Source organism: Pimephales promelas, chromosome 18 (genome assembly GCF_988280905.1).
Source record: "Pimephales promelas chromosome 18, fPimPro1.hap1.1, whole genome shotgun sequence".
NCBI lineage: Eukaryota > Metazoa > Chordata > Actinopteri > Cypriniformes > Leuciscidae > Pimephales > Pimephales promelas.
Window position 1 is genome coordinate 18,886,897 of NC_142786.1, and position 12,090 is coordinate 18,898,986.

At 38.0% G+C, this 12,090-nt stretch overlaps 1 protein-coding gene across 1 annotated transcript in view; it reads left to right on the forward strand.

Annotated features, from left to right (window-relative positions):
• Window positions 1–12,090, forward strand: part of ext1b (exostosin glycosyltransferase 1b) — a 113,570-nt gene that overhangs the window by 61,314 nt on the left and 40,166 nt on the right. Inside the window, exon 2 of the mRNA XM_089122956.1 lies at window positions 11,351–11,444. Coding sequence (XP_088979082.1) covers window positions 11,351–11,444 — 94 coding nt within the window. The remainder of the gene's footprint in view (window positions 1–11,350; window positions 11,445–12,090) is intronic.

A 12,090-nucleotide genomic window follows, 5' to 3' on the forward strand; every position in this document is an offset into this window, starting at 1 on the left:
ATAATACTTACAGGTTGTGATTCATAGGAGGAAGCTGATCCATATACGCTGGGGAAGTAAGTTACTGAGCCCTCCTTCAGGAACAACCGCTTGCGAATCCACATTTGAATTCATTTATGTTTTTGAACGATTCGTAATTAAAATGAGAAACACAATCGGGCTATACTGTTGTGGTACTCTAACGTTGCAAATATGAACTCTAACCACCGATTCTTCACATGCTCGTCCCTGGTAAATGAAAATAAAGTGGCTGAACTTTGCATTGTAGAACACAGCGTCTTCTCGACATGATGTTATGATGAAGTATTTGAATATGTAGACTTCAAGTTTACACTTCCGTCTGCGTGCGCAGTAACTGGGCGCGGCCAATGACCTCTCTACGTCACGATGTAACAGCTAATGACTCGTTTCAAAAACAATTCATTTCATAGACTCAGGGTCGACTCTCACTTTTGAAAGACAATAACTTTATATACGGTGCACTTTCAGATATAAATCTTTGCAGGATGTTTTCATTCCCTTAGAGCTATATTCCACACCATATGAACAGTTATTTTCAAAAATCCATGATAGGGGCTCTTTAAACAGAAAATACTTATGAATTTACACATGGTTTGTCTTAAAGCACATTAAAAACACCACATAGACATAAAAACAACCTTGATTTTCACCACAGGGGACTTTAAAAAAAGCTTTTCACACTATTCGGAGCCACTGAAACCCCATATGGCAAGGGCCGGGAAATCTCTTTGAAGTGGATCAGTGGATAACCCTGGTTTTCCCCCAGAGTCCTCCCGTTTGCTAAATGACCCCACCGTGACACCGTAGGTGACGGATGTGAGCTCGACCGCACTCTTTCATGTCACCGCACCAGGGAACCGGTGTTTTATTAGTGTGTGGATGAGCGCTTCCTCAAGAATGAGCATTTTAGATATGGGCTCGGACACACGAGACGGTGAACGTCATACAAACTCAAAAAAATGATGCAAGACGAATAAAGAGAGGAATAATTCATCTACTGCAGGTCAGCCGCTATTCGTCAAGCGCCTTCTGCGTGCATGTCAGCAAATCAGCCCTGAGGGACGTTCAGCGAACAGCCCTTCGTTTTCAGTGCTAGTTTAGCGATTAGTGGCGGTCTGTATGTCCGACTCTCTTTTATGAAGATTTTTGTCTTTACAATGAATATTGGAGATCATTGACAAAACATTCTCTAAAAGAAAGTCCTCAGAAGTGTGTGTAAATGATGATCTCTGTCACTTTCAGCAGAAGGGGTCTTTAGATTAGTCATGTGACCACACACGTTTAGAAGAAAAGGTTCTATATAAAACTAGGGTTCTTGACACTATAATTATTTTTATTTATAAACAATAATTATACTATTATTATTATTAGTAGTAAAGTTGTTGTTAATAATAGCATAAAAATAGAAAATAATAATGATATTAACATATAATAATAATAATAATAATAATAATAATTGTTAAGTTGTTGTTGATAATAACTTTAAAAATTTAAAATAAAGTAATTATTTATAATAAACTATACAAGTTATTTAAAGTATATGTATTTTAATAATATTAATACTATAAAGATTTTTATAATAAACAATTATAATAAGTTAACTACATAATTATAGTTACAAAATAAAAATATTTTAATGATTGCATAACAGTGATTTTGTGTGTGTGTGACTTAAATATGAGAAAGGAAGTAATTTATATATATATATATATATATATAGAGAGAGAGAGAGAGAGAGAGAGAGAGAGAGAGAGAGAGAGAGAGAGAGAAATTATAGAAAATAATTATATCAATATAATAACTCAATAATTATTTTTATAATAAACAATAACCATTAATAGTTGAGTTGTAGTAGTTGTTGTTGTTGTTGTTGTTGTTAATAATAACATTAAAATATAAAAAAATAATTATATTAATAATAATAATAACTTATAATAACAATAATTGTATTAGTTAAAATAAAAATAGTTAAAATAGTTAATATAGTTAAAATAAAGTAATTCATTATTTATAATAAACTATAGAAGTTATTTCAATTATATGTATTATAATAATATGAATATTATAATAATTTTATAATAAACAGTTATAATAAGTTGTGAACTATATAATTATAGTTAGAAAATAAAAATATTTTTATTTATTAACTAATTTAATTATGACATAACAGTGATTATTTTGTGCATGTGTGTGTGACTTAAATATGGAAATGGAAGTCACTATATTTTGAAAAATATAGAAAATAATAATTATATTAATATAATCACTCAAATATTTTTTATAAAAAACAATAAATATATTATTAGTTGTTGTTGTTGTTAATAACTTAAAAAATAGAAGATAAAGTAATTAATAACATCTATAAATAATATATATATACTAAATGTTCTTCAGATTATTTTCGCCTGTATAATATAAAACCCCCATTATGAAACGCAGTGTTTCATAATCATCTTTCTAAGTACAAACCTCTGACCTTTCCTGCATTCCACGGATGCGCTGGAACATTAAATCGGATCATTTTATCGCATTGTTTCTTCGCCACCAAATGAACTCCCGCTTCTCTTGACCTCAAGCACTCACACAGAAGAAACAAAAATCAGTGTATACAGCTTTCTGAAAGCTTGTTATGTGTGAAAGGAGGATTGCTTTAGATCTACTCTTTCTCCTATTGTCATAGGATTCACAAGTCTTCCAGAAGTGTGTCCTCGTCACCTGGAAGCTCCTGAAGCCAGGTGTGAAGACACAACACGGTTTCAAGTCTTCTGTTTGTATTCCTGCCATTCCCTAAATCCCTCTCTCTCCTGGTTGTGAAAACAAAGCACTCCGTATGAAGGATGTGTGTGTAGAGCAGAGTTGAGGGAATCTCCTTCTCTAATTAAATGTGTTTAACCCGAGGTCATGCGGTTCGGAGAGAGGGAGTTCGCAGTCTTGTCTCCGATGTTTTATTGGGTTTGTTTGAACCCACTGAGCTCGAGGGCGAAGCGTAAGCCTTCCTGTCGGAGCGAGACGATGCTTGTGTTGTTGGCTTTTAAAGAATAGAGAGCTTTGATTTTGCTTTTCAGACAAGTTGACATGGTCTTACATCAAGTTCTCATCGTGGTTCACGTGGATATGTTGTGTTTTACACTATAGTGAGGTGTTGACGGTCACGTTTTAATGAAAGGCCTGTTCACCAAAGCAACGGTTCATATGCAAGTATTAAATGTTGCTTCATTTCAGGGGGAGTTTTTGCAGCTTGTTTCATGCCGTTTAGTGAGGCATCGTTGCGCTGTAACATCTTGTTGCAGGTGTTTCACACACAAACACAAACACACACACACTCTCTCTGTGAATGGACCATAACTCTCTCTCTTTGCTCCCATTTCATCCATAGGTGTAGTTCATGTTGATTTTCTTACTGTTGTTATAACTAATGCAGAGGAGAGGATTCGTGTCCTGTCGTCTGCTTATTCTGGGCTTGCAGTCCCTGAACAAAGTGCTGTTTTAGCTTCATAATGCAGCTTTATGGATTTAAATCCCTTTCCTTTCTTTTCCTTTCCATCCCTTTCCTTTCCATCCAATTACTTCTCTTTCTTTTCCACCCCATTCCTTCTCTTTCCTTTCCATTCCTTTCCATCCCCTTCATTTCCTTTCCTTTCCATCCCATTCCTTTCTTTTCCTTTCCATCCCATTCCTTTCTTTTCCTTTCCTTTCCATCCCTTTCTTTTCCATTCCATCCCTTTCTTTTCTTTTCCTTTCCATCCCATTTTATTCCTTTCTTTTCCTTTCCATCCCACTCCTTTTCTTTCCTTTTCATCCCATTCCTTTCCGTTCCATCTCTTTCCATCCCATTCTTTTCTTTTCCTTTCCATCCCATTCCTTTCTTTTCCTTTCCATCCAATTCCTTCCTCTTCCTTTCCATCCCATTTCTTTCTTTTGCTTTCCTTTCATCCAATTTCTTTCTTTTCCTTTCCATCCCATTCCTTCTCTTTCCTTTCCAGACCATTCCTTTCTTTTCATTTCCATCTCTTTCCATTTCTTTCTTTTCCCTTCCATCCCATTCATTTCCTTCTTTCCTTTCCATTCTTTTCTTTTCCTTTACTTTCCATTCCTTTCTTTTCCCTTCCATCCAATTCCATTCCTTTATTTTCCATTCCATTCCTTTATTTTCCATCCCATTCCTTTAATTTCCTTTCCATCTCTTTCCATCCCATTTATTTCCTTTCCATCCCATTTCTTTCTTTTCCTTTCTATCCTATTTCTTTCTTTTCCTTTCCATCCCATTCCTTTCCATCATTTTCCATCCCAACCCTTTCCATTCCTTCTCTTTCCTTTCCTTTCCTTTCCATCCCATTCCTTTCTTTTCCTTTCCATCTCTTTCCATTTCTTTATTTTCCTTTCCATCCCATCTCTTTCCATTCATTTCCTTTCCATCCCATTTCTTTCTTTTCCTTTCCATCATTTTCCATCCCATCCCTTTTCATTCCTTCTCTTTCCTTTCCATCCCATTCCTTTCTTTTCTTTTCAATCTCTTTCCATTTCTTTATTTTCCATTCCTTCCTTTCCATTCCTTCTTTCCTTTCCATCCCATCTCTTTCCATTCATTTCCTTTCCATCACATTTCTTTCTTTTCCTTTCCATCCCATTCCTTTCTATTCCTTCTTTCCTTTCCATCCAATCCCTTTCCATTCATTTCCTTTTCATCCCATTTCTTTCTTTCCCTTTCCATCCCATTCCTTTCCATTATTTCCCATCCCTTTCCATTCCTTCTCTTTCCTTTGCATCCCATTCCTTTCTTTTCCTTTACATTCCTTTATTTTCCTTTCCATCCCATTCCTTTCCTTTCTATCCCATTTCTTTCTCTTCCTTTCCATCCCATTCAATTCCTTTATTTTCCATCCCATTCCTTTCCATTCATTTCCATCCCTTTCTTTTATTTCTCTTTGTTCTCCTTGCCCTTCCACTAACACACACTCTCCACCATCTTGAATCTACTAGTTATTCATTTCTCATACTCTTAATATCTCAACGCATTGATGAAGTTACGTCTCTTCTGCCGTCCATGTATAGTGTGTGTGCTTTGCTCTCCATATCAAAGTGAAATATTAAACCCACACAGGTGATCAGTCACCAATGAGTCTTCAGCCATCTCTTATATTTACTTCTCTAATTGCATCTTTTCAGGAGCTGGAAAAGTTTACTCAGTTTCTCGTTCACTCGTTTCTTTTTTCGTCAGTCTTAGGCGGTTTATTCTGAACAGACTCTAATGAGCACTGCTGGGTTTCAGTAATTGTGATCTTAAACTCCACAACATTCTTCACTGGAGCCGGTTTAATGGCACATGATTGCAGTACTTTAAGCTTGAGTTTGGAGATATCAGTATTCTGCTTGAAATGAGAAATTTAACCTTGTGACATGTACACACTCACACACACACGCACACACACAGGTGCACAGATACTGTCCAGGTGGAAGAGAGCTGCACCAGCTTTTCTTGTCTCTTGAATCCATCTGTGTCCTCTTTTGTTCTCTTCCTGGTCTCTGAGAAACCCGACACCAGCTGAAGCTCCTCTCGGAGAAGCCACTGCTTTGTTACGCCGCTTCTTTCTAAAAGCCCCATCTGACGTGCAGTGAGCGACTCGCAGCTCCTCGCCTCGGTCCTCCAGTGCTGAGACACGCCTGTATCCTATAACACTGTCCTGCCAAGGAATATCTTTTGAAAACGCTACAAAAGTAATATTAATGTGCTGAAAGAAAACAGTTTTTTTAAGACCATTAAGCTTGATTGATTTGTTCGTTCATTGTTGGTTGGGTCGCTAATTAATTTGCTCATTCAGTTGTTTGTTTACTTAATTACTTATTTATTCATGCACATACACCAAATTATCATGAACTCAATGCAGAAAAAAACTATCTATTTGATACTAAATTAATACATTATCTATTTTTGACTATCATTTTATTTCAACAATTTTTAAAGATGATTTATTGTTTCATCATATTATTTGTTATGGGATTAGCATAAAAAAAATAAAATATGTACTATGCCCCCCCCCCCCCCCCCCCAAAAAAAAAAAAGAAAAAGAAGAAGAATTTGTCAACATTTGTAACAATGCAATCAAAAAAAAAAAAAAATTCCCCACTTTGTCTTACATTGCAATATGACCTGAACAAGGTTGTATGAGATTCACCATATAGTGGTAATGGTCCCAGTGTCCCGCAGTGGTAGCAGGGTTAGAAGTAAACACTGGTTTGGGACTTCAGGGACAATCTCGACAACCAATTGAGCCCCATCTGCAGCTTTGATTCCCTCTTTTTTTTTCCTTTCTTTCTCTCCTTCTCTGCCTTTGAGTCACATATGGTGAGGAGATATTGCTGGCTTAGCCCTAAAATAGAATAAATTTAAATATGTTTGCAAATAAATGAGCTAATTAGGACTTTTTGTTCACCTTTAGGGCAAAAGGCTACTGTAAAATGGTCTATTAGTAAAATAAATTCCTATTGCTGAGAGAAAAACATCAGTCTAATAATAAAAAGACAAAAAAGCCATCGACCATAAGCAATAAAACCAAACTCAGAATTGTTCTAAACCAGCTCAAAACCTCAGATAATGTGATCATTTTATTTATCCGTCAGGCTGTTCCTCTTTGTATTTGGATAAAAAAAATAATGTAGTTTAGCATTTAATTTGTCTGGAAGATAGCAAATATGAGTTGGTTTTGTAAGTTGTCTGAACCTCTAAAAGTTAGAAATGCTGCTTTTTAACTCCAGCTTAAAAGGCTTCTTTGATTTCTAAAGGTGGTCGATATAAACTCTTAACAAGTCCTGATATTTTGGGACTCCACAGATTCAAGTGTTGTCGCAGGACATCTTCAGTGGTTGAAATATTCCAGCTAAGTGGGTTGAAGTCTGTGATCTTTGAAAGAAGCGTCTATTCCATCTGTGCATGCTTCTCACGCAGGACTAGATCGAGAGGCTTGTCTTGACATGTCCCGACTCACTCGTGCACAGTCACGTCATCGCAGTCCTGCAACCATCTGGATATAAACGGGTGCTTTGAGACACATCTGGTCATCAGCATGCCAGGCTCTGAACTGCACGTCCACAGTCACTCAGGACTGAAATATTCCTGTTGTGGTGACAGGACAGCCATTATTTATTCAAGTGTGTCCCTGGACGCTGACAGGCCAATCAAGACATGTTTCTGTCCTCGTGCCGCGACAGGATTAACTGGTCTGTGTGAAGTGACCCTGTCGGATCAAGCGGTACAAAATGTGTCCATGAGATATGCATGACCAGATAACACAACTTCATATATTTAATGTGGTATTCCCTTCGTTCCATGTCCAAACCAACCTTTTTTTGTGGAAAATGCTCAATCTGTTTTGCTTAGTAGAGAGGGAGACTAATTGAAAAGATTTTCATGATAAACTTCTTTCATGATAAAGCGTCTGCGATACCAAAGCTGATCTTTTTGACCGGTAAAATGTGTGAATGGCTGGTGTGTTGCTTAAATTAAATTATAAATCTGTAATATATGTGTCATTTTGGTAACACTTTATAATAAGACCTAATTTTTAACCTTATAAACCTTATAACCTTTAAAATTTTTCATTTTTAGTGCATTAACTAATGCGTTAACTAACAATGAGCTATTTATAGCATCATCACTTCATGAAGATGCATTTATTCCTCACAGAGTAACAAACATTTTCAACTACTCTAGCTTATAATTGGACCCTGATTTGATTCCTGTGGTGTAACCGGAGCACATGGCCTTTATATGATTATATGAGGGGGGTGTTTGTTGCAATGCCTCTGGGTTATCTTGTGTTGTGTGTGCTAATTCAAACTAGCATAAGCCCTCTAATGACCACTAATTGCTGTAATGAATTAGTTACAGTGAGTTCTAGAGAGAGGACAGTGTGGACACAGGCTTCACACACATATGTACACATACATGCACACATACTTATGCACATACAGTGCACACATTCACATGCTCTTGCTCTCGCAAATACTCTTGCTCATGCACATACTCATACTAGGGGTGTAAGAAAAAATCGAGTATTCACTTGAGTATTGCGATATTTTATTTTGCAATACTGTATCGATTTTCAGAAATCGATTTTTATTTATTTATTTATTTTTTATGCATAGACGCACCACTTGCCTAACGTTTTGCTAGAAACAACATAGCTATAGCTGAACCCCGTGTAAAGACCGGCTCCAGCTCTATTCCGTTTGGAAGTGTGGAAAAATTTTGGTTTCCAGAGTAAAGAGGGCACTAACGATATCGACAGGAACCATGCAGTTGTGAACTGTGTCTTTACAAGTTCGGCGCGTTAGAAGCGGGGTATTTTTTCGTCGTGCATGTTAATCAATGAGTCTCGTGCGTTCATTCATACCGCGAGCAGTAGCCGCGCATAAGCGTCAAGCTGGACCGTCGCGTGAGCAACAGTGAAACGGGGGTTTCGGCGGAGAGTCTATAAGGGCGTCGCACACCAGACGAGAAGCTCAGTGCCACATCTTTAAAATTCGAACACATTATTCTCTATGAGTATGTGAGTTTGAGTTTATAATAATGGCTATAATTACTGTAACTAACTGTATATGTTTTCCCATTAAACTGAAATTAAATAAGATTCAATGTTTTTTTTTTTTTTTTTTTTTTTGCATATTGAGAGAGATCAAATTCAAGCAGAAATGTTAGTCTTTCTGTATAAATCTAACCATATAAATCATTGTATAAATCATGTATAAATCATTTTCTTTCCAGTATTCCTTGATAAATACGTTCAAAGAACACAAGAAATTTGAAATAAAAATATTTTATTATTAACATTCTTTAAATGGTAGCATAGATCAAAGTTTGATTTATTTTTGTTAATGGATTCTTTTGAACTGTTTCAGTGAATTGCTTGCGAAGCCCGATTTAATTTATTTGCATGATCAAAATCATAGCTGATTTATTTGTGTTAAATATGCCATCCTCTCTGACTAAATTCTAAATGAATGCACTACTAAAAAAATTCTACTGCTGTGACTGCCTAATATTTTATGAATGACCATTTTTTAATGCTAATATAATCATATCACGTGTGTTTATCCACTTTAAACTTTAGTTAGTATTTATGGGCATTTCTCATGAGATTGATGTCTGGGAAGTGGGAACTCTGTGCCTTAGGGTAATTGTTCAGAAACGACAGCCATTTTGGCTCCGTTCCCAGGGAAGCTTTCATTCAGATGTGCAAGAGGGGGCAGGTTGAGAGAGAAAGTTTTACAAAGTGCTGGAAAGCCAGAGAAATTAAACACTGGAGATTTTTAAAACATTACCTCATCGTGAAAGACCCCCCCCCCATCAGCCGTGTGCAGAACGCATATAATTAACACACTCCGAATGGAAGCATTTAGCTGGAGTTGCCATGGAGACGGAGCTTAGGGCTCTGGTAGTGTAATTGTACCCAACCTGTGAAATAAACAGAAACACAGAGGGTGATCCTCATTTATAAACCCTGATATTGATTCACAGTTTTCTCATAATACTTTAAAACTGGTCGTTTCTCGACTGCATGTTCTCTCGCGTAGATGCTGATTGCCACTGCTTCACTTCACACAAACATTAGTGTGTGTTTCTGAGCGCCGTCACACACTCAAACAATCCTCTCGCGGATAAACATGCTATTACGCCCCTTGTCTCGCTGTGCTGTTTAAGTGCTCTGAGCTTTCCAAGGTCACAAGATGCTCAGTGTTTGACCGGGAATTAGTGGAAAGAGTTGCTTTAAAATAACACGGTGTGCAAATAAGTACTGTGGTGAAACTGTTGCACAATTATAAGATGTAACAGGTGGTGATTTTAATGTGTGCTGCTGTGGCACTGAATGAGTGCTAATTAAGTGTATTTCTGTGTATGACAGATGCATAATAATACATTAAACAATGAGTCATAATTCTAATTTTTGAACGATGGTGGACATATACTTTATACATGCACTACTGTTCAAAAATTTGGTGAGCTCTTGCAAATTGTCCTCTCTTTTTCCTATTTGTAGTGGAGATGAGTGGTACCCGGTGGGGTCTTCTGCTGTTGTAGCCCATCCGCCTCAAGGTTATGCGTGTTGTGGCTTCACAAATGCTTTGCTGCATACCTCAGTTGTAACGAGTGGTTATTTCAGTCAAAGTTGCTCTTCTATCAGCTTGAAGACTGGAAAAATGTTTCCTGGTCTGATGAGTCTCGATTTCTGTTGAGACGTTCAGATGGTAGAGTCAGAATTTGGCGTAAAAAGAATGAGATCATGGATCCATCATGCCTTGTTACCACTGTACAGGCTGGTGGTGGTGGTGTAATGGTGTGGGGGATGTTTCCTTGGCACACTTTAGGCCTCTTAGTGCCAATCGGGCATCGTTTAAATGCCACGGCCTACCTGAGCATTGTTTCTGACCATGTTCATCCCTTTATGGCCACCATCTACCCATCTTCTGATGGCTACTTCCAGCAGGATAATGCACCATGTCACAAAGCTCCAATCATTTCAAATCAGTTTCTTAAACATGACAATGAGTTCAATGTACTAAAATGGCCCCCACAGTCACCAGATCTCAACCCAATAGAGCATCTTTGGGATGTGGTGAGAAGTGATGTGTGTTCTCGGCCTTCAGTGAGTCTCAGTATGTGCAGAGCGTCTGATGTTTCTCCTCAGGAAAGCCAGCACCACTGAGACCAACACTTGTCCTCTAGCCTCATTCATATTCTATCACATTAACGTGGGATCAGTCTGATATCCAGACAGCTGGGACATGTGTGTGTGTTCACTTTGCGACAGAACGCCTCTGTGGCTCAGTTTCGTTCTGTGTGTGTGTATAGCCTGCCATTTCGGGCTTTATTCAAAGTCCGCATCTCCCAATGAGCTGAGGATGCAAACGGCAGCTGATCCAGAGTCAGCAAGATCCTCGTAACGCAGATAATGCCAGTGTCTCTGACTCGCACACAACCTTCACCTCTACATGCTCACCAGCAAACGATGAATGATTTTCTGCCTGATGAATAACTGTCTGCTCCTTTAACCTTAAGACCTCTTTGACGTTGTATTTTTTGCGTGCACGCATGAGAGGACAGGAAGCCATCTGTGTCGGTGAGGTCACCCTGAGCCAAAGTGTGTGTGTGTGTGTGTGCGTGCGTGTGTGTGTGCATGTATATATGCTCCTCATGAATGTACCTGCATGAAACGGACAGGTGTCACAACCTCATTACCCATCATCACATCTGATCATTCTACACTGCTCAGAGAGAGATATGTGTGTGCGGACATTTTATCACTCATTTGTGTGTCTGTGTGTGTGTGTGCAGGTATGACTACCGTGAAATGCTGCACAACTCCACCTTCTGTCTGGTTCCACGAGGACGACGACTGGGATCTTTCCGCTTCCTGGAGGCTCTGCAGGTGAACGTTCTTTCATTCTTTTGTCTTAGTTTCCTATTGCTTTTCATTTAATTTTGTTTTTCTTTTACTTTCTTTCTTTTTTTGTCTCTGTCTTTATTCTGCCTTCCTTCCTTTCTCATTTCCTTACTTCCTTCCTCACTTCTGTCTGTCCTTCCTCCCTTCCTTCCTTACTTTCTTCTTTCCCTCCTTCCTTCCTTCTATACTTTCATCTGCACTAATTTCGTTCCTTCCTTCCACACTTAATTCTGCACTTCCCTACTTCTTCCTTCTTTGTCTTCCTTCCTCACTTCCAAGCCTCCTTCTCTAAAGCGTTTAAAGTCTTCTTTCCCTCCTTCCTTACTTGCTTCTGTCCTTCCATCCACTCTTCCATCGTTTGTCTTTTCTGCATTTCTTCTTCACTTTCTTCTGCACTTTTTCCTTACTTTCATCCTTCCCTCTGTCCTTCCTTCTACACTTCCACCTCCACCAATTTCATTCCTTCCTTCCTCTCTTAATTCTGCACTTCCCTACTTCCTCTTTTCTTTTCCTTCCTTTCTGCTTTGCTTCCTTCTGCATGTCATTCCATTCTTTCATCCTTTCTTGCACACTTATTTTCTTCTCATTTCCTTGCGTTCCTCCTTACATTCCTTACTTCCTCTCTTCCTTT